This window comes from Amblyomma maculatum, chromosome 8, assembly GCF_055883805.1.
Source record: "Amblyomma maculatum isolate TAMU_Amacu chromosome 8, ASM5588380v1, whole genome shotgun sequence".
Taxonomy (NCBI): Eukaryota; Metazoa; Arthropoda; class Arachnida; order Ixodida; family Ixodidae; genus Amblyomma; species Amblyomma maculatum.
The window spans coordinates 27,525,570-27,547,998 of NC_139351.1; the positions used below are offsets into that span (position 1 = coordinate 27,525,570).

Here is a 22,429-nt window from a genome sequence, read left to right on the forward strand (position 1 = left end):
GCAACACTCGTCTTATGAAGTGAAAAATTGCGCTGCAGTTACCCTTTAAGGTTTGGGCGCCCGTCTCGGCTGCGGGAGGTGGTCAGTTCGAAACTCGCCGCCGGACGCCCACCGGTAAAATTGGGTACAAGCTTCCCCCGGCCTGGCGCCCGGCTCTTTCAGGGGTGTGCGTTTGGAAGAGGCTCTGCTAACCCTGCTGTTGTGCTCCCTCGGGAGCTTAGTTTCGAACAACCAAAAAAAGGTTGTTCGCAAGGTTCAGAGTTTGTGTATGCTATAACTTCATATTCACTAGAAAAGAAAATGTGAAAGAAAGCAGTCTCATCATAACTGAGGGTAGTAAGGAGAGCTATAGGTAGAGTATATGCTTTCCGATGTTTATTTTTCGAAAGTTCAGTAGATGTTTTTTGGCTTTTGTATACCATTTTGAAATCGGTGTTTTTCAGCTAGTTGCATGAGGTGAACTGTAAAACGCGGTGACTGTCGGCGGAAAACATATTCTCGAAGCACATGATTAAAAAGCAAAAGAATTCTAGAGGGCACTTTGGACCACCAAAGTGCGATGAGGCGAAAACCGTTATAGCACGGTGGATCGAAGCCCTCCACTATGGCACCTCTATCTTCCTCTCTTCTTTTACTCCCACCTTCCTCCCTTCCTTTATAGTGCGGTACATGTGTCCTCAGAAAATTGTGACAGATACTGCGCCTTTTCTATCCTGTAAATCAATTTCAAACACCGCTGATGCCTGTTGTACTAACGCCTCTTAGAAATCTGGGTCTGCTGTTGTTTGCTGTGTGGTGCGGTGTACGAGGAAACGGTAAATGAAAGGTGCCGCATGGACGCCTGGATTGGACGCCTGGGGGGGTCAGCTTCATATATGCATGAATCGCCTGGTGACGTCGCTTCATGTACCAGTCGTGATTGTACATGAAGCGCCCCTTGTTGAACACAACCAGCATTCCATTGAACGCATCAAAGTTCACCGTCGTTCTATAATTCGTTTACAGCACATTAAAGGCGCAGTATTTGCCACTCGCGGAATCCCGCTATCATCTTCACGGTAGACAAGGAGGATTATGAACGTGTCAAGGGGTGTAGTGCAGTTTGTAAAGCACTTGGCTGGGAATCCAAGGGATGGAAGTTAGATTTCCAGTGGAGACAAGGTTTATTCATTAATGCGAAAGCGTTACTTCGCTATGTCCGCATTCGCAGCAGTTGTGAGTAATTGAGAAGGGGTAGAGGGGTAAAGTTAAAGCTCAGCTACTTTGGTCATCTGATGAGAAGAGAGGAGTCGCTGGAGAAAGATTTGATGTTGGGAAAGGTTGAGGGTCGCCGGAGAAGGGGTAGGCAGCGAACGCGATGGTTAGATGGCATCCTCGAGGCACTGCAGATGAAGTTATGTGATGTTAAGAAGATAGTGAGAGACCGGAAAGCGTGGCGTGACATGGTCCATAGGGTCACGAAGAGTCGGACACGACTGAACACCTGAACTGAACTGAGAGGTTAATGAAAGGTGTCAATCGATAGAGGCTGACGTAATGTTGCTGCTGAAAAAATAATGAGGCCAATAAGTTAATTAGGTAATTAATTACAGGCAAAAAATGTAAAAGTTGTCTGCAGCAGTTGAGTGATTGAGAAGTGGTAGAGGTTAATCAGTGGTGTAGGTCGATATAGGGTGACGTAATGCTGTGTTGGAAATAATATTAGGCCAATAAGGTAATTAGGTAATTAGAGGCAAAACACGCGAAATCGTGTCCGCAGCAGTTGTGAGTAATTGAGAAGTCGTAGAGGTTAATGAGTGGTGTCAATTGATAGAGGGTGACGTAATGTGTGCGAAAAATAATTAGGCCAATAAGTTAATTAGGCAATTAATTAGAGGCAGGAAATGAAACAGTAAAGGCAAAAATGGTCTCATTAGCAAATGGCTTTGTACCACATTTGAATGTATAAAATACTAAAATACTAGTTAATTAAATCAGTCAATTAATGTGATGTCAAGGATGTGACGTCACGCAACCTGAGGTCGAGCCAGAAAAGGGCATAGGAAGGGATTGGCCTGCAATTTGAAAGTACCAAAGACTAAAATGCATAAACAAGAAGCGAATTAATGTGACGTAGGTGATGTGACGTCATGCAACCGGAAGTAGAGCTGGAAAAGGGCATAGGAGGGGATTGGCGCGCAATTTGCAAAATCGTGTGCACAGCAGTTGTGAGTAATTGAAAAGTTGTAGAGGTTAATGAAGGATGTCAATCGATAGAGGGTGATGTAATGTGTGCAAAAAGTAATCAGGCCAATAGGCTAATTAGGCAATTAATTAGAGGCACAAAATGAAAAAGTAAAGGCGGAAATGGTTTCATTAGCAAATACCTTGGTGCCACATTTGAATGTATAAAATACCAAAATAGGTAATTAAATCACTCAGAGTGATGTCGAAGAAGTGACATCACGCAACCGGAAGTAGAGGCAAAAAAGGGCATAGGAAGGGATTGGCGTGCAATTTGAAAGTACCAAAACTAATATGATTAAAAAAGAAGTGAATTAAGCAACTAGAAGCAACCAACAGCAGCATCCGTGCTTTCGCATTACTTCAATGCGGATTCTGCAGTGCTCTTTAATTTTTTATTTCCGGTTGTGTGACGTCACATCATCTATGTCACATTAATTCAGTTCTTATTTATGCATTTTAGTCGTTGGTACTTTCAGCTGCTTGACCTTAAAAGGTGCAAAATGTGGAGAAATACGCATGAACGACGAAAGAGAAGGCACATATGACAGTCACAAGTGCGCCTGTGTGTCTTCCCTTTTGTCTTTTGTCCGTATTTTGTTCTCACATTATGCAACACTAACTAGCTTGGCAACTTGCTCTCCTGAAAAAGATGCAAATTTTATTGAAAGGATATATACAGTTGATCGAAATAGGTGCAGCATTCTTAGACACTCTGTCATGAGCAATCTGAGTGCGTTCCTTTGTACATGCGTGTTGACAGCACGCAATTTTAAGAATGCTCGTTCATTTGGCAAAGGAAACCTTAAAATGCGCAAAGACGCTTGGGCCAATACTCGCCAGCCTCAGCATGCAGATTCCAGAACAAAGAAGGAGTGCTCACAGTGTAATGGCCGTAACTGCGCAACTCTGACTCGAGCTCCTTCACATTGCACTTGTCCTGTACTATGAGTCTGTACATTTGTTCATACTGACTGAATTCATCTGGCAACCCTCCTAGCACGTGTCCTACTATTTCTTTCACAAATATATGCTGGTATATCCAATGGAGATGCTAGAGGGTAGGCCCTTTACTTTCCCTCTGGTTTTTTCAGTGTCTTGTAGCTTGTTTCTGTACTCTGAATGGAACGAAATGCGAAGTATTCTTGTCGGAAACTGGCTCTAGGCTAGTATGAACATACCAAGAACTTGCGTTTTTCGGTTTTCGCCAGCTAATTTTTTTTACCCATGGATGGTTATTGGTGTCTTTCAGTTAAAACTGCAAAGCACACGGCCCAGCTACAGACACAGTTAAAATGCAGCTGGTAAAAGTGCTTACCAAACTATCAGCATTGTGATAACACTTGCAGTTGAGACCACGAAAGTCATATTTATTTTAGAGCTTAAGCATTGTCGTGATGCTGGGACTAAGTCGATCCGGCCTTCACTTGGTAGCTTGCAGAGACTCCGGGTTGATGAAGGATTGAATCTTCGAAGTTGGTAAAATATATACAAGCAGGTTTAATGGCACTTGAGAAAACTTATTTACATGAAAAAAAAGGGTATATCAGCAAAATGGCAAGCTTTAAGAGTTCATAGCGAGAAGCGTCTGAATGAGCCGTTTACCCAGGGCTCAGAGCGTCATTTCGTGCTCTGCAACGTCCTTAAATCCCCTATGTCCAGCCCCTCTCTGAAGATGCTGACCAATCAGTTCCAGGGCACACCCCTCAGATATCGGCAACCAATCGAACACATCACTGCACTGATGGTTTGATGCACTGACTGGCCCAGTATTGTTTCGTCGGGCGTGGTCACTTGTTGTCGGGTAGAGCTTGGGAACGGCGAGGAGGTAAATTTCTATTCTTCTGCAAAGATCCGCTATGTTGGTTCCGGCAAGTGGATTTCCTTCTCAGAAACCCATGTGTATGTGCGCGCCACGAATACTGCTCCCAGCATTGTCTCTTTCCGGCAATTGCAACTCTTTCCTGTATTCACGGGAAATCCTCTAATGGCCGTAATCCTCATGCTCCTTTATTCTCCTGTACGTCAGCGGACGTGTCACTCCGATCGTCTCCTTTGGACAATAGGCATTCCTCACTTGATAATAGCGCCTCTCGACGGGAAGGGTAAACAGTTGAACAAAAGCACTTCCGGCTATTTCTCACAGGGCGACGTTTCTTTCTATTTTTCTTGACGTTCCCTTGACAGGGCCAACTTGGCAGTTGTAGGGTCACGACAAAGTAAAGCATGCTCACACAAAAAGATTCGTGTGAACTTGCACAAACGGCACATATCAATACCATGCCCACAGGCCCAGTGCGCGCAAGTGCGGACCATGCACGGTCACAACAGCATTTATCATGAGTAATTTATATGCCTTCCTCTGCTGTACGGGCCACTTTTTTTTTCCTGACCTTTGATGTGTGTAACTGAGTATAAGTGGAATGTATCCAGCTCAAGGATGTGTACCTTCTGATAAATTGTTGTAGATAAGAGGTGTTCCTAATCGCTTGATAAAAATCTGGCCAGAATATGTTGACGTTCTCGGCAGGGTGAATCTTTCATAATGTTTAAGTTATGTTGAACATGATCCAGAAAATTGAGCTGGTTACCTTAATTTATTATTATGAGACTTATGTGAGTAACAAAAAAAAAACAAGCTAATATAATTCATTCTTTTACATCATTACATCTCAGGTCTTCTTATATATGAAGTAACTAATGCAGTTTTTAATGGCAAACTTGACATGTGTAAAACACTAGCATGCTAGGAAGAGGTGTAGCTAGAGTGATATCAAACAATTAACATTTTTTCACACCGAACTGTGTGCAAAAGGATTCTCTTGATGAGACAAGAAAACTAAACACCACCACATTCTGTGGCATGTAAAGTCTCAACTAGTTATAGGTGCTGACTATATTACTTGAGCACCAAGATTTCTCTTCTCTGGAAATTTTGTATATAAAGGGGTAAATAAACAAGTCCTAAGGAGTGTGCTACAACTGGCTACATATGTAAGATGTAAGAACTGACTGTACTAGAAAGCAATAAGTTGTTTCTGCACTGTCCTAAACTATGCACTTTGCATCTCCGTGTTTTTGTTTGAGCTTGTTTCGCTGCAGCTGGTGCTTCTGCATCAAAGCTAGCCTAGCTGGATTAGAAAGTAAAAAAGCCTTTCTCTTTCCAGTCACTGTCCTCCTGCCATATTTTCATTCCCTGTTGCTTTGTTAGCTTGTTTTTTGAGTTGGGCATATCTTCTTGTAGCTTGTTACATTACTCGTAATGGTATGTGTAACATTAAATGACAGGAAATGTGCAGAGTTGGTCAGGAAACGAACTCGAGTTAATCGACATTCTCGTCGAGTTCAAGAAGAAGAAATGGGCATGGGCAGCACATGTAGTGCAAAGAACAGATAACCAATGGCCACTAAGGGTAACACATTTGATTCCAAAGGAAGGAAATCATAGCAAGGTGCAGCAGAAAGTTAGGTGGCCGGATGAGGGTTTATGGTGTTTAATGTCAGTCACCAACAGTGGTCAGACCTGTAACGTAGCGGGGGGTGCTAAAAATGTCTGACTCTGCTGGACAGGCCGCCATTGGAAACTGACCCTTGCGACTTTTAACGCTAGAACACTAGCTAGTGAAGCTAGTTTAGCAATGCTGTTAGAGGAACTAGAGGGTTTGAAATGGGATTGCATAGGGCTTAGTGAGGTTAGGAGGCCAAATGAGGCATATACTGTACTGAAGTGTGGACATGTACTGTGTTATCGAGGTTTACCAGAGAAGGGAGAACTAGGGGTAGATTTCCTTGTCAATGAGTATATAGCTGGTAATATAGATGAATTTTATAGAATTAATGAGAGGGTAGCAGGCCTCGTAATTAAGCTTAATAAGTGGTATAAAGTGAAGGTTGTACAAGCCTACACACCTACATGTACTTATGATGATCAGGCAGTCGAAAACTTGAAATTTGAAATTTTATTCCACAAAAAAAAGATGCTGCAAGGAGGACGTAGATGAAGATGTAGAATTCGCAATGCGGAAAGGAAAGACGCAGTATACTGTACTAATGGGTGACTTCAGTGCCAAGGTAGGGAAAAAGCAGGCAGAAGATTAGGCAGTAGGGAAAAAGCAGGCAGAAGATTAGGCAGGGGATGATTATGGCATTGGTTCTAGGAATAACAGGGGGGAGTTACTGGTTAAGTTTGCAGAGTGCAATAACTTAAGAATCATGAACACCTTCTTCAGCAAACGAAAGAACCGGAAGTGGACGTAGAAAAGCCCTAACGGGGAGGCTAAAAATGAAATTGACTTCATAATGTGTTCTAACCCCACCGTTGTGCAGGACGTAGAGGTAATCGGGGAAATGCGATGCAGTGACAACGGGATGGTAAGCTCTCGAATTAGTCTAAATCTGAAAAGGGAACAAAGCAGATTAGTAAGAAAGAAGTTCATCAACAAACTCGCGGTGAGCGGGAGGGCAGAAGAGTTCAGGATCTCGCTACAGAATAGATATTTAGCTCTAACTGAGGATAGCAACATTAGCCTAGAAGCAATGAACAATAATTTCAGAGATATCATTACCGAGTGAGCTGTAGAAGTAGGCGGTAGGATAGTTAGAGAGGATACCGGTAAGCTGTTTAAGGAGACGAAGGATTAATTAAGAAACGCCAAAGTATGAAAGTTTCCAATCTAACAGACCAGATAGAATTGGCAGTGATATCAAAGCTAATCAATAAGCGCAAAGTGGCCGATATAACTAAGTATAACATGGAGAAAATTGAGCATGCTGTAAAGAATGGGGGAAGCCTTAAAGCGATGAAGGAGAAATTGGGCATAGGCGAAAATCAGATGTATGCGCTAAGAAACAAGGCGGGCAATGTAATCATGAATATGGATAAGATAGTCAAAGTAGCCGAGGAGTTCTATACTGATCTCTACAGCAGTCAACAGTCACGACAATAATGAGATTGGCGGTAGGGAAATGCAGTCAGACGTTCTGCCGACGAATGACGAAGTTAAGAAAGCATTAGAAACTATGAAAAGGGGGAAAGCAGCTGGAGGGAATCAGGTAACTATACATTTGTTGAAGGAAGGGGGGGGGGGGGATATTGTGCTGGGAAAACTAGCCACCCTGTACGCGATGTCTGGTTTTATCGACGATACCGGAACCATGGAAGAATGCTAACATTGTCTTAATACATAAGAGAAAGGACGCTAAGGACTTGAAAAATTACAGACCAATTAGCTTACTGTCTGTTATGTATAAGGTATTTACCAAAGTAGTCGCTAGTAGAATCAGGGCAACTTTAGACTGCAACCAAGCAAAAGATCAAGCAGGTTTTCGGAAAGGATACTCTACTATCGATCATATCGATACCATCAACCAGGTGATAGAAAAATGCTCGGAATATAACCAGCCCTTATATATAGCATTCATTGATTACGAAAAAGCATTTGACTCAGTAGAAACCTCGGCGGTCATACAGGCATTGAGAAATCAGGGTGTAGACGAGCCGTACGTGAAAGTACTGAAAGATATATATAGAGGGTGCACAGCAACCATAGTTCTGCATAAAGAAAGTAACAAAATTTCTATAAAGAAAGGTAGGAAAGAAGCCAACAGTCGGCAAGGCCAAGGAAAGTCTTTTTTTTTTTAATGTTTACTTGGATAATCACAGAAATTAGTAATGTAATCTGTTTAGGGGAAATATAATTAAACACAAAGTAGAAGAAAAAACAATGTGCCGATGGTGGGAACTGAACCCACGATCTCCGAATATCGCGTCCAGTGCTCTTCCAACTAAGCTACATCGGCCGCTGTCACGGTTCGTATACAGACAACATAAATACCCAAGAAAGTAGCAGGGGGGACAGCGGCCGATGTAGCTCAGTTGGAAGAGCACTGGACGCGATATTCGGAGGTCGTGGGTTCGGTTCCCACCATCGGCACGTTTTTTCTTCTACTTTGTGTTTAATTATATTCCCCCAAACAGATTACATTACTAATTTCTGTGATTATCCAAGTAAACATTAAAAAAAAAAAAAAAAGACAAAGTACCATCCCCAACGCTTTCCTTGGCCTCGCCGACTGTTGGCTTCTTTCCTTCCTGTATTATAACCAGCACCCTCATCTCCCCTTAATTGATCTGCTTAGAAAGAAAGGTGTTAGGCAAGGAGACACGATCTCCCCAGTACTATTCACATCTTGCTTAGAGGAAGTATTCAGAGACTTGCAATGGGAGCAGTTAGGGATAAGGGTAGATGGAGAATACCTCAGTAATCTGCGATTTGCTGCTGACATTGCCTTGCTAAGTAACTCGGGGGATGAACTGCAAATAATGATTGATGGTCTAGACAGGAAAAGTAGAAAGGTAGGCTTAAAAATCAATATGCAGAAGGCTAAGCTAATGTTCAACAGCCTCGGGAAGGAACAGCAGTTTACGTTAGGTAGCGAAGCACTGGAATTAGTAGGCGAATATGTCTGCTTAGGACAGGTAGTAACCGCAGATGCGGACCATGAAAAGGAAATAAGAAGAATAAGATTGCGATGGAGCGCATTTGGCAAGCACTCCCAGATTATGACTAGCAGCTTACCTGTATCGCTCAAGAGGAAAGTATACAACAGTTGCATCTTACCTGTACTTACCTATGGGGCTGGAACGTGGAAGCTAACAAAGAGGGTTCTATTTAAGTTGAGGACAACGCAGAGGGCTATGGAAAGAAAAATGGTAGGGATAACGTTAAGAGATAAGAAACGTGCAGAGTGGGTAAGAGAAATAACTCAAGTCACTGACATTCTAATGAAAATCAAGAAGAAGAAATGGGCATGGGCAGGACATGTAGCGCAAGAAAGGATAACCGATGGTCGCTTAGGGCAACAAACTGTTTACCAAGGGAAGGAAAGCGTAGCAGGGGGTGGCAGAAAATTAGGTGGGCGGATGAGAATAAGAAATTCACAAAGGTCAAGTGGATGCAGCTCGCATAGGACCGGGTTAATTGGAGGAATATGGGAGAGGCCTTTGCCCTGCAGTGGGTATAGTCAGGCTGAGGAGGAGGATGATGATGATGAACGTTCAAAAGCGATTTGGGCTATGAGAGATACCGTAGTGGAGGACTCCGGAAGTTTCGACCTCCTGGGGTTCTTTAATGTACACTGACATTGCGCAGTACACGGGTGCCTTGCTTTTTACCTCCACGGGATGGCACATGTCCGACAGAGTGAAGGTATGGGGCGAACTTGGTGCCCCCTTAGAGGCCTTCCCCTGCCCCCCACCCTCCCCCACTGGCTTGACGTGCACAATCTAGCACTTGTCACACATAAGCTGAGCCTGCACTTTCCTAGTATGGCTCATGCCAGCATGCGTGCCATAGTGTTCGTCCAGGTGTGCAATTCGTTGATGTCCTTTTCGACAGTCGACGTAATGGAAGTGCAGAACAGTGCAGTGCATCATGCCGCGATGCTGCCGACAGTTACAGTTAATGAGAAAGGGAATGAGGTAAGAAAGGGAGGATGTGAAACAGGCACCAGTGCTACTGCCCTCTGTGATCTCCGCGCAATGCGTGGCGTACACAGTAACGGCTTGCTGCTGGGTGGGCATAGGTGCAGCCTGCTCTCACTCTTATTCACAGTGACCACTTCCCTCTGTGCAATTCTGGTTTTTCAAATGATGTATTAGTCCATATATTCATATTAGATGTAAGAAGTGGATATGCGAAACAAGAGCTTCAGTGTAGGCATGTGTACTAAGTAGACTGCAGTCTGTGCATTCTGTTTCTTTGTCTCTAAAGGCATAGTTTAATTTTCGCACATCCTGTTGTGAAAACTCATGCCACTGCTGCCATGGAACTGCATCAGCACAATCAGTAAAATTCATGTCACACGTAAGCACGTGGAACATCACTCGGGAAAATTTTCAAGGTTTCTGAAACTGAAACTGTCTAGTGTTCTGGGAAAGCACGCTTGAAACACCTTTGGATATCGTCACTCTTGTGAAGGAGGGAATCAAAATTTTCATGTGGAATTTAGCTGCCAGAGCTAAAAGCCCACATCAGCCAAGTGTTGCTGTGCCGAGAATAAAACGTCAAAATCACTCGGGTGATTGTCACTGAAATGTGGCCACTTGTACAAATACTCTGTGGCAGGGCTGAGTACCGTGGAATAGGGGGGATAATGTTTTATATCACACCTATGCAATATTTCATAATTATAATGAGATCAGTGGAAGAATGATTGACAAAAAGCAGTGAATACTGAGCTCCTCATCTTCATGACAGTTGGTACTTATGTCAGAATGCCGTTTTGGGATTGCGCTCAGTTCACATACGCTGAGAATTATCGGTGTCGATCCCCACGCTGATGAAGCTAGGTTTTGGTTGAGCTTTCCATAGTGTTGATGGAGGCTCGTTCCTGCAGTTCACTTACAAATAGGCCAGTCATGCCGAAATCATGCCAACATCAGAAACATTTTACCGAATTTGTTTTATGTCTACATATAGGAGACACAGACACATTACCCACAGTTCCTCGCTGACAAAAAAAAAAAAAAAAAAAAAAACTATGTGTGAACTATGCAGTGATGAGCTCACAGTTGATCGCATTTTAATCTCACGCCGACGACCTGAGGAACTTGGGGAAAGATAGTTTACTGATAGTTTACTGCATTTTACAGCGAACACATTCCATGTGTTCGCATTTAATCCTGCATTGCTTTTCACTCGAACAAGCGTTTGTCTATTTTTCTCTTGTTCTTGCATTTCTGAAGAAAGCCAATGCTTAAAGTTAAAGTATCATAACATGTATGCACTTAACATAATGGGATGTCTAACCTTGCGTTTGGCACATGATCACCACAACTGCTTATACGCCATATAACAGAAAAAAGTTTTAGACACCAAGTTGGGCATGCTGAGCGGCACGATTACAACAAATAAGAATACTGATTTAGGAAGCAGCTGTAGCTGCCATTGCAATGGTGTTGTGCTTATTCTTCTCGCAGGCCCAGCTTCAAGCAGTGTTCAGTATCCGGCAGGACATCATGAAGTCACTGTCGCTCTACTACTACACGTTTGTTGACCTCCTCGACTTCAGGGTGAGAGCTGGGTTGGCCTGAGATGGTGGCCTTCCTTAAGCACCGGATGCAAGGGAATAGTTGCGCGGACATCTCGGAGGCCCCGAGAACAAGCTTAAGTTGGCTTTATGTCAGTTGGTCGCCGTGCTTTAGTGACATTGAGGCTTGTGTGTCTGAAAACTTGGCCTTTATAATCCAAGAAAGGCTTAAAAGGGATGGTAGCAGCATTTTGCACTGATAATAACTGCAGGCCACAGACCACTTTCAAAAGTCAACTAACCCCACTGATCCCAACGTATACATGGATTTCTGAACCTAGACTAACTGCTATCTGCACCACCGCAGCCACCGATCGCAGGGTCTGTAACAGTGCCTCCATTATCATCAGTGCCATGAATTTGAATTGAAAGGATATAAAAGTAGCTTGCAATCTCCCTAGTACTATTCACAGCTTGCTTAGAGGAAGCATTCAGAGACTTGGTATGAGAGAAGTTAGGGATAAGGGTAGATGGAGAATACCTCAGTAATCTGTGATTTGCTGATGACATTGCCTTGCAAAGCAGCTTTTGGGATGAACTGCAAAAAATGGTTGATGACCTAGACAGGAAAAGTAGAAAGGTAGGCTTGAAAATCAATATGCAGAAGACTAAGGTAATGTTCGACAGCCTTGGAAAGGAACTGCAGTTTACGTTAGGTAGCAAAGCACAGGAAGTAATAGGTGACTTATGACAGGTAGTAACTGCAGATCCAAATCATGAAAGGGAAATAAGGAAAATAAGATTGGGATGGAGTGAATTTGGCGTGCACTCGCAGATTATGTCTAGCAGCTTACCGGTATCACTCAAGAGGAAAGTATACAATAGTTGCATCTTACCTGTACTTACCTATGAGGATGAAACGCTGACGCTAAGGTTGAGGAGAGCACAGAGGGCTATGGAACGAAAAATTGGGGTAACGTTAAGAGATAGGAAGCGTGCAGAGTGGGTCAGAGATATAACTCAAGTAACTTGCATTCTAGTGGAAATCAAGAAGAAGAAATGGGCATGGGCAGGACATGTAGTGCGAAGAGAGGATAACCAATGGTCACTTAGGGTAACAAACTGGATTCCAAGGGAAGGAAAGCATAGCAGGGGCGGCAGAAAGTTAGATGGGTGGATGAGGTTAAGAAGTTCTCAGGGGTCAAGTGGATTCAGCTAGCACAGGACTGGGTTAACTGGAGGAGTATGGGAGAGACCTTAGCCCTGCGGTGGGTATAGTCGGGATGATGATGATGAAAATTAGCTTATTTTCAAATTCATATTTTTAGGCAACATATTTTGTGGCTGAATGAAAGTCAGAATGCCAAGCTAACAGTCGATTTTTGTCATGGATGAAAAGTGGATGGGGTTATCATCAGTGTCCCTTTATTCAAAAGAGCTGAAGATGCGCAAGACCATAACAAGTGTGGGATGACTAAAAGCTAGTTGATTATACCTACTGGACGGCTGTCTTTCTCCACAGGATCATGTCAATGAGCTACTCACCACGATAGACTCCTTCCAGCTTCACCTTGATATTGTGAGTATTTTTGTTGTCTCTGGACTTCTGCTATTTGCGCAAAGCTTTTGTCTCTTGTTTCAGTGTTTAGGTTTTGCAAAGCCCCTTATTGCATGTTCTTGTGCATGGCCATCTTTCATGTTTGCGACAGTAGTGCATCACTTTTGCGCCTCCTGGTAGCGTGATGTGCCAGCGTTTACGTGTAGTGCACTATCTTTGGTGCGACGGCAGCGGCACATGGTGTCTCATATTAAAAGTGGAGGTGGTGCTTTCAGCAAAGCTGGTTTGCATTTTTTTTTTCCTTGTGTGCATGTTGTCTGGTCTGGCTGGCCGTCGAATGTTTTGCTGCGTTGTGTCGTGATGTGGTAGAGCCGATTTTTGTTACACTGGTTCTTGAATGCTTCATTGTGTCTGCGTGGTCTGATTTTGCCAGCGTGGCCGAATATTGACACCCTTCCCCTTACTGTCGTTTGCATGCAGTATCAGCAGCATTGTCAGTAGGTATGGTTCAAAGAGTGTCTGCAGTAAATCAGATTAGTGGCGATTTTGGCGATAGTGGGCGGCTATGCTAGGCAAGGCATGCAATTAGCGCTCACACAGCCACAAAGATAAGCAGCTCGAAGTATGTCAATGGGCAGTCTCGCTACTCTAGGGCTCGGCAAACACACCTCACCCAAGCTAATGCGATGCGCCTTCCTAATGCGATGCGACCATGTTCACATGGGTGGTGGAAGTTGACTAACTCGTCTTAATGTACCCTCATCTGGCGCACTTAATGTGATGCACTTTCCTAGCACGTTATTCCGGTTTATATAAATGCGAGGTGCTAGACGTTCATGCAGACATGCCTACAAATGGTTCCCCTCACAGTTCACAGCGTATTGGACGGTTCACTGCGCACAGTGTAGTCATTCTTTACAAGGGGGTAACATTGCTGTTCAGAGCATAAGCTCCCAAAAATGAGATAGGTACTGAACCTTTTTTTCCGTAACAAGCAAGGTAAACAAAAATATTATAAAAACTGTGGAATAAAAAAGCACCGTTAAAGGTGCTATCTTCTCTACTCTTAAGGCAAAGCTTGGAAATTTGCTAAACTATGTGAAACCATGTTTAACTGAACTTTCGCTCATATGACTACATTCCAGCCATACTTGAACCCCCACCATTTTTTATCCTTGTGTAGCAGTTACAAATACTGTTCCATGTAGCCACTGAAGAAAAAGAAGTGACCTAACATTAAGCTGTGGGCACACTGAGCTGAAATATGTGACTAGATTTTATAAAACCATTACGAAGAAGGATGAAGTTCTGACTAGTTCTCATCAGTCTTGCTTCTATATATTGCATATATTGTTGGAGGATTTTTTCATTATTCTTGGTTTTATTGATAAAGGGCTTGGTGATAGCTCTGTTCAGGTTTTGCAAACCAAAATCAGCTGTGAAGGCCAGAAATAAATGCATCTGCCTTTGGGACCATAAAAGTGGCTCTGAGTTATGTTTTGCTTGGAGCCTAAAATAAAGGTATAGTGAAAGCCAAGTTCTGCAGGAATGCAGCTGCGAGACCTCCACAGCCTGTAACCTCCGTAACCTTGGCAACGCTGAAAGCTAGTAATGAAATACACACATGAATTTTACTTGTGCTTTTCTATCTGTGTGTCTCCTTTGTCCCAGTCTTTGTGATCCTTCATATTTCACGTAAACATGCTAACTAGCTCTGTGTGTGGTTTGTCTGTATAGGACTAAGTTACTCAGTTTTGGACATATAGTTTTACAGTCTGTGCCTTGCCTTTTCTACAGTATTCACCGCTCATCCTCCCAATATCACATAACTTTGTCCTTTCTTGTCCCTCACTGTCCGGTTGTGGCAGACGCTCAACTTTGATGCGACCAAAGCATACCTGGACCTGGTGGCAGCCTACGTGACGCTCATGATTCTACTGTCACGCGTGGAGGACCGCAAGGCAGTGTTGGGCCTCTTCAACACGGCCCACGAGATGATGCATGGCCACAGCGACAACAGCTTCCCACGTCTCGGACAGCTCATTGTTGACTACGACCCACCCCTCAAGAAGCTTGCTGACGAATTCGTACCCCATTCCAAGGTGAAGTAAATTAAAGTGAAGCGAAATTTATTTGGCTTCTTAAGACAAGTAGACAAACCTTGGTAGGACAGGCGAAATGCATTTTGTACAGCTTACTAAGGCCTGTCCTCGCAAAATGATAGAGAAAACTGTCGCAGCACACAAAATAATTGTACTATCAATGTAACTTCAATATGTACAATTTTCATACACAGGATCTGGGGAAGTGGCACACAGCGCTATAGAAAAACAAATTTTTGTAAGACAAAGATTTGTTATTGGCTCTCGAAACACAAAATTGAACGTGGACAAAAAATATAGACTCCCAAGTATTGCGGGTAGTAGTCACAATGGTTTCAGTAGCAGAGAAAAAAAAAAAGGAACAGAAAATCAAGATATTCAGTGAAAAATACGAAGAACGAATATAGTGTAGTTGAATAGACAAACAAACCAGCAATTAATGAATTCATGAGCAATTTTTTCAAATGGTCACTTACTAATAGTTGTCTGTATTAATGTAAGTATATCAGAAGTATTTGGTAAGCCAGTTTCGAAAACGCATAGTTTGTTCAAGATCGACTAACTGCATACAATGGGTGGCCTAAGATGTGAACTTCATTGGTTATTAAGTAGTTATTTTCTAAGGCTTCCTTGTCACAATAATATTGACTTATGTACTTGCACTGCTAAATTCATTGTATATGTATCTTCTCGACTGTTTGCGCTTGATGAAAAATTGGCACATGCTCTCAGTGAATGCTAAGTTTCCCACTGCTTGAATTGCTCTTCTTGTAATGCAAAGCTTGTTATTGATAATTGTGGTAGTGCAGATGGGAGTATACGAGAGAGGAGTACAATTGTTCCTTAAGTGGGATTGATATTACGCTTATAAGTTTATTTATGGTACATATAGAACGTGAGTAGATAAAGGGTACTTTGTGACAACTTTTCTTGGCAATGGAAGGGCATCTACAGAGCTGAGAGAAGCCTCCTTTACTTATGCCATGGGGTGTGGTCTCCAGATGTAGCTAGTAGATTTTTTTCTTGAAACAATGTATATTGGTGATTGGGGCACACTTCCGTTATAGCTTGGAATCTTCAGGGGTGGACAGTAACGGCAAAAATAGTTTATATGACTGCAATGATTTTTGATAGGGCGCCTGCTCCAGTAGCAAGGGAGCACAGCAATCACGTATAAACTTGGCACGCCAGAGGCCAGACATTTTGGTAAAGCAAGCAGTTCCTGTGCTCTGCCTCTGTTAGATCTCAGTCACAGGATGTCATTTTCGTGACATGGCTATGCTAGCAACCTGGCATGCAATATCATATCGTTGAAGTTGCATGCGGACACGGGAAATGGGACCCCTCCCCCTATGTCAATGTCTGTAGACAGACTAGTCAAGCGTGGGCCAAGAGCAAGTTTGAGAGTGACCGTGTAGCGAGCATAATCCTGCTGAGACCACGGACAAGTCGTGTCTGGATAGCACACAGGTTCAAAGCCGACTTTCTGAAAGCGAAATGAAGGGAAATGGACGGGGAGCGTACGAGAGATAGAGAGTGTCTGTGGTGTTTGTCTGGGCTGTCTTCAGTGAGGCCTGTGTTCTGGAGACATGGTGAGATGATGACTGCAAAGCGTCTCAGGTTCCCGCCGAGTGAGTGGCATAGCTAGATGCAGCCAATCTGTAGAGACCTAAGTATCCTGAGGGTTACTGCCTTTGCAGCAGTAACTGTCATATTTAGTTGGATTTGCTGATTATAAAGCAAAATTTGTGAGATAGTCCCAAGCCATACGAAAACCTTTTTTGCTTGGTGCCGTTAGTTTTGCACTACACATTGTTATGGCAGCTGCCATAATGCAAAGTTGCCATCAGAGCTCTTTAGTATTATAATATTACCAGTTGCAAAACTTCCCACAGGGCCCATGTATAAAAACACTGCGGTTTTGATTGGTCAAAAACTGGGTGTCTACGAATAGTGGTGGTGCCTGTGGCCATTAAAGGAAACTGTCTATATTGCAAAATTTCAGGTTTTTGATAAATACACAACTGCCATGAAAATAAAATATGCTCAAGAATTGCAGGAGTGAAAATTCTGAGAAATAAAACCCCTAGAGCTTATTAAGGTGAAAAAGAGGAAAGAAAAGGTGATTTCCAGAAGGCAATGATGGCAATAGCAGAAAGCTTCTATTAGCCGCTTCCAGATGACGTGACTATTCATAAGCACCCGAAAGGACATACAAAATCCAGTCACTTTTTGAAGCGGCATTTCCCAACTGGGATGATCCAAAAGCTTGGATTGCCACACCCCCTGCCTGCTAATTCTGATAGTGGACAGAGTCTTTATAGTGTAGAGGTTCATTCTCGTAAGAATGCGCCACGGGGGGGGGGGGGGGGGGCTAGACGCTACAGTCGCCTTCTAGCCCCGACGTGCCAGCCCTAGCAGACAGAGCTGTGACCCCCAACCCGCGGTGCGAGAAGTCGCCACTGCGGCGGGTTCGGGCCAGAGGGGACAAACACCGAGTTACGTACTCGAACAGAGTTTATTGTGCTCGAGTACACGGCAAAGGAATAGCAATTAAGAGCAACCACCGTGTAGCGAGCGAACGCCGCGTACGGGGGTGAAATAAAAACCACCTAATGGGGAAGCGCGCCAGGGAGGTGAGAGGAAGAGTCTTCTCACCTGACACGGCTTCTCGCTCACATCCCGTTGCGGTAAGTGCCTACAGTCAATGGGCGATTCTCGGCGATGGCGGTGGTCTCCTCGGCGGAAATCATGACCCGCGCGCGTGCGCGCCCATTCGCCGAAGAACCCCGAGCGAGTTGCTACAATCGCGCTCCTCGACACGGAACGGGAGAGGAGGTCTCCCGGTTACGCCGGCAGGAAAGAGGGAAGCCCGTGGCAGCGTCGCCGCAGGCCCGGGAGGCGGCGGGGGGTGGCCAGCATGCCCTCTCCTCCGCCAACCTCTCTGCCAGCGCGCGTAATCACGCGTGTTAATTACGCGCGGGCGTTATAATGGAGGAAGGGGATTGTGAATCCCCACATCCCCCCCTCCTTAAAACCGCCGTACGGCTAAAAGTAGTCACGTTCACCGAGGGATATACCGAGGGGGCCGGCTAAACGCCGTTTAACTTTTAAACCCAGAGAAAACTGTTTAAACCCAAAGAAAAGTGCCAATATATAAAAAGTTGCAGACAGCTCACAGCCACGGGTGTCGGAGGAGGAGGCAAGGCCGACGACCACAGAAGACGACCTTGGAGCTGGGGGCACACGTGCGGCGGCCGCAGCAACCGCAGGTCCCGCTTCTTCACCGTCACTCGGCCAGCCTTGGAAGTGTCGATGGCTGCAGGCGCGCTGCTGGATTCATCGTCGGTCAGCCAGGGAAGCCTGCCGGGGGACGGGCAGGAACTGCGTCTTCGCGTTGCGTAGCGTGTTGCAGGCCCCCTCATCAGGTCGTCCGCTCGCTCCCGGTCGGCCTCTTTTCCCTTCGTCGTTGACGCCGCCGATGGCGAGGGCAGCGGGGCGCCAAGTTGCTCCCACTGGTGAAGCCACGGCCGCGAGCACCGAACGGCGCCGAGGCGGGCTCTTTGCTGCAGCTTTCGTCGTGGTGGACGCAGGGGCCTGTTCCACGAACTCCGGCTGGCTCGCTCCATAGCCGACCGGAAACCGTTTGTATTGACCCCGTTGACGGTGACAGCAGGCCCTGGGTGCAGGAACGCGGCCGCTCCTTGGACAGCTTACCCCTCGCTGCTGCAACGGTCGTCATGGCCTCCGCCGCCTCCTCTCCTTGCTGGCTGCAATGCTGTCTTTTCCCTAGTTACATTTTTTTTTCTTTTTCAAATCTACCCCCGCTCGATCTTTTCCAAGAGAAAGCGCGTGCTTGCTCTGGAAGTAAAATGCACTGAATATTAACAGAGCGTCCCATCCATATTCAGCACAAGAAATTACTCCCTGCGCATTGGTCAGAGTACGTCTGCTGTGGGCGCAAGTCGTAACGAGGCGCGATGCTCGAAATCCCAAGCCTTGCCTCTCGCTGCAGCTGCCTACTGGTGGGGGAGTGCGTCTTCCTCGGGCCACGCAGCAGGGCTCGGATTGCGGTGCGCTTTGTGTAAAGTCTAGCTCCGCCATCTTTGCTTGCAGCTCTGTCGCGCATCGGCGTGTGCCCAACGCAGCAACCGTGGCGTTGTTGCGAACTTATAGAGCAAGTTCTACCCATTCGACAACGTCACCATGCACATCACTAGGCAGCGAAATGACACAACTTGAAGAAAAGTCTTAGGGCCGTTCGCATGCTCAGCGATGCACATGTGCGATATAGCTCGTCTCAGCGTGGCGTGACCAACCTCGAAGGACTCGTGTATTCTTCGCGTGGGGAAAGGATTGCGCAAGGTGCTATAGGAGTACAGACGGCAGGGATCCAACGCGCTCACAGCAATACAAGCTGTGTAGCGCCCGCACAGGCAGCAATACCAGCGTGCCCTTATGTGCGCCGCGGCCGCGCAGCTCGGCTCCCAGAGCCCGTCGAACACTGGTCGACAAAATAAAATAAAAAACAGGATCCTACCGCTTTCTTAAAGCGTCCTTAAGGCTGACTAGGCTCCCCACTGCACTGATGGAATTAAAACGGTCAGCACTTAAACTCGGAGAAGCCGGGTAGGCCGGCCTCTTCTCTGAGGCTGCGAGCTATCGCGACGAACTGGCTAACGGGCGCGGCAGAAAGGATAGTAATAACACTTCTCATGCCATCAACGTGCGCGTGCAAAAATACATACGCTACAACGTTGACCGTCCTCACGTAGAGCATGGTAAGTCAAAACACTACGAGAGAATACCCACCACTCCAGCGTCCGCGCGTCACCCTGCTGCAGAGCAGTGGAGTCGTGTGACCTCTTGCTCTCGCAGAAAATTACCAAGATCACAGTGGCTATCGTCAGCTCCTGAGCTCTCGCGGTAATAAAAGGTTATGGTGGTTTTGCTTGCTTGCCGTTGTGCAATCACCACTGCAGTATTAGAAGAGACTGAAAGGTCAGTCCTGCTCACTGCCATGGCTAGTCTGTGTGTCGGCGTCGTACACACACAGACACTCGATTTGTCAACACCTCTGGCCCCACGTTGGGGCGCCATAATATGGGGGTTAATTCTTGTAAGAGAATGCGCCACGGGGGGGCTAGACGCTACAGTCGCCTTCTAGCCACGACGTGCCAGCCCTAGCAGACAGAGCTGTGACCCCTAACCCGCGGTGCGAGAAATCGCCACTGCGGCGGGTTCGGGCCAGAGGGGACAAGCACCGAGTTACGTACTCGAACAGAGTTTATTGTGCTCGAGTACACGGCAAAGGAATAGCAATTAAGAACAACCACCGTGTAGCGAGCGAACGCCGTGTACGGGGGTGAAATAAAAACCACCTGATGGGGAAGCGCGCCAGGGGTGTCAGAGGAAGAGTCTTCTCACCTGACACGGCTTCTCGCTCACATCCCGTTGCGGTAAGTGCCTACGGTCAATGGGCGATTCTCGGTGACGGCGGTGGTCTCCTCGGCGGAAATCATAAACCGCGCGCGTGCGCTCCCATTCGCCGAAGAACCCCGAGCGAGTTGCTACAATCGCGCTCCTCGACACGGAACGGGAGAGGAGGTCTCCCGGTTACGCCGGCAGGAAAGAGGGAAGCCCGCGGCAGCGTCGCCGCAGGCCCGGGAGGCAGCGGGGGGTGGCCAGCATGCCCTCTCCTTCGCCAACCTCTCTGCCAGCGCGCGTAATCACGCGTGTTAATTACGCGCGGGCGTTATAATGGAGGAAGGGGATTGTGAATCCCCACAATAGCTTTCCTGTTATTGCGAAGGAAAATTATTGGTGCGTCAAGGCAAGAAGGCCAAGACGTGCATGATTTGTGAGCACCCTTTGAAAGGTATCACAACAAAGATTGGGAACCCTTGTTCGAGAATAACTCTTGGGGCGGATTCCTCTCAGTAGCTTCTTCTCAGCTAGTAAACTGTTAGCATACGGGCATCCTCCTTGCAGAGTGCATGCACAAAGCCATTTTTTAACAGTCATAAAATGTGAACAAGGTTTGTACTGTGCAAATGGCTTTCCTTTCAGTGTCATCTCCTTTATTTCAGACCCTGTTCCAGGCCCTGCTCTCCCTGCAGCAGGTGTTCCCCCGCCGTAACCTGACTGCCGACGATTGGCGCAAGAGCCAGATGCTGAGCCTCCTGGTGGCACCGGCACAGATGCTGACACCTGCACAGACCGAAACTGTGAGCGCTCTGCTGTTGACTCCGATTTGTCAGGTCCTCAAGGGACCTGACTGCAGTCGTGGCCCAGTGGTTTAGTCGCCCGCCTCGGCTGCGGGAAGTGGCTGGTTCGAAACCCACCGCCGGACACCCACCGAAATAAAAGTTGGGTATAGGGTCGCCCCACTTGGTGACCGGTTTGTTTAGGGGATACACCTGGGAGAGGCTCCGGAAATTCCGCTACGCCCTTTGAGGCACTCATCCTGTTTCGAACAGCAGCCTTCCGAGGTGGTTCTATGTGTGTTACTGTGCTACCTTGTGATCGTCTTCGTGACGTCTTGATGTTCTATGTTAGCCCTGGTAAAAAAGGGCCACATAATGGGCTTTTGCCGCACAAGGCGGCCTTATTGTTGTCCGATTGGCGGAACTGATCACTGCCACATCGGAGCAACTATTTGAGACCTGTGACCCCTTTCCCAAACATTTCACCCCAGAGAGCCGAGCATGTGTCGGGGGAAAGCTTGTACCCATTGGAAAGCTGGTGGGTACCCGGCGGCACCAGGGATCGAACCTGGTACCTCCCGAACACGAGGTGGATGCTCTACCACAAGGCCATGCTTCGATGCGATTACATACCATTGAAAGGGGCTAACAAGCCAAGGGAAGGTAGAGTCACTGACTGATTTTTCAGACTCAGAGGAGAGCTGAGAAAAAGAACAGATGGAATTACACTTAAGCTTTGAGCACACGATGCTACATATTTGTTTGCAGACAACATTGATACAAAAGCCCCACTTTATTGAAGCCGTATGAAGCCTGTCGGAGTACAGAGGCTGATTTGAAATTGAAAGGTCCTAATGGGGTTTGGTTCCTATCCCACGTCTCAAAGGAGAAGCCTGATTTGCCTGCCAACTTGGCTATGTCTGATTTCATAACGTCACAAAATCTACTGGCTAATCTGTAGCCAGCCCGCCACCCGTCAGAGGCATGCTCGTGATTTGTGGCTGAACCACATCCCTAGTGGCTGAAAGCGCAAACTTCAGTGTCACATGCTTCCCTTTGTCTACTCCGTGGCCGCTCCTATGGGAGATAAAGCTGTGGTGGCAGAGCGTTGTTTTCTGTTCGGCAAAACATGGCAGCAGCACAACATTTGCAACGGAGGGGATGTTGGCCAGCAGGCCAAGTTTTGAGGCAATGCATAAACTAAAGGCTTAAACTATTCTATCATCATTATACCTTGAAAGGAGTAGGTGCTGAGTTTTTTTTTGTTATTGTTTGCTGGAAGGCTTCATTTTAGTATTTGCTAAGTCATG

The 22,429-nt window shown here is 46.0% G+C and overlaps 1 protein-coding gene across 1 annotated transcript in view; it reads left to right on the top strand.

Moving 5' to 3' along the window:
• Hem (Nck associated protein 1 Hem) overlaps nucleotides 1-22,429 on the top strand; it is a 99,668-nt gene that overhangs the window by 2,586 nt on the left and 74,653 nt on the right. The window contains exons 3-6 of the mRNA XM_084576151.1: nucleotides 11,204-11,296; nucleotides 12,776-12,832; nucleotides 14,680-14,913; nucleotides 21,003-21,140. Coding sequence (XP_084432277.1) covers nucleotides 11,204-11,296; nucleotides 12,776-12,832; nucleotides 14,680-14,913; nucleotides 21,003-21,140 — 522 coding nt within the window. The remainder of the gene's footprint in view (nucleotides 1-11,203; nucleotides 11,297-12,775; nucleotides 12,833-14,679; nucleotides 14,914-21,002; nucleotides 21,141-22,429) is intronic.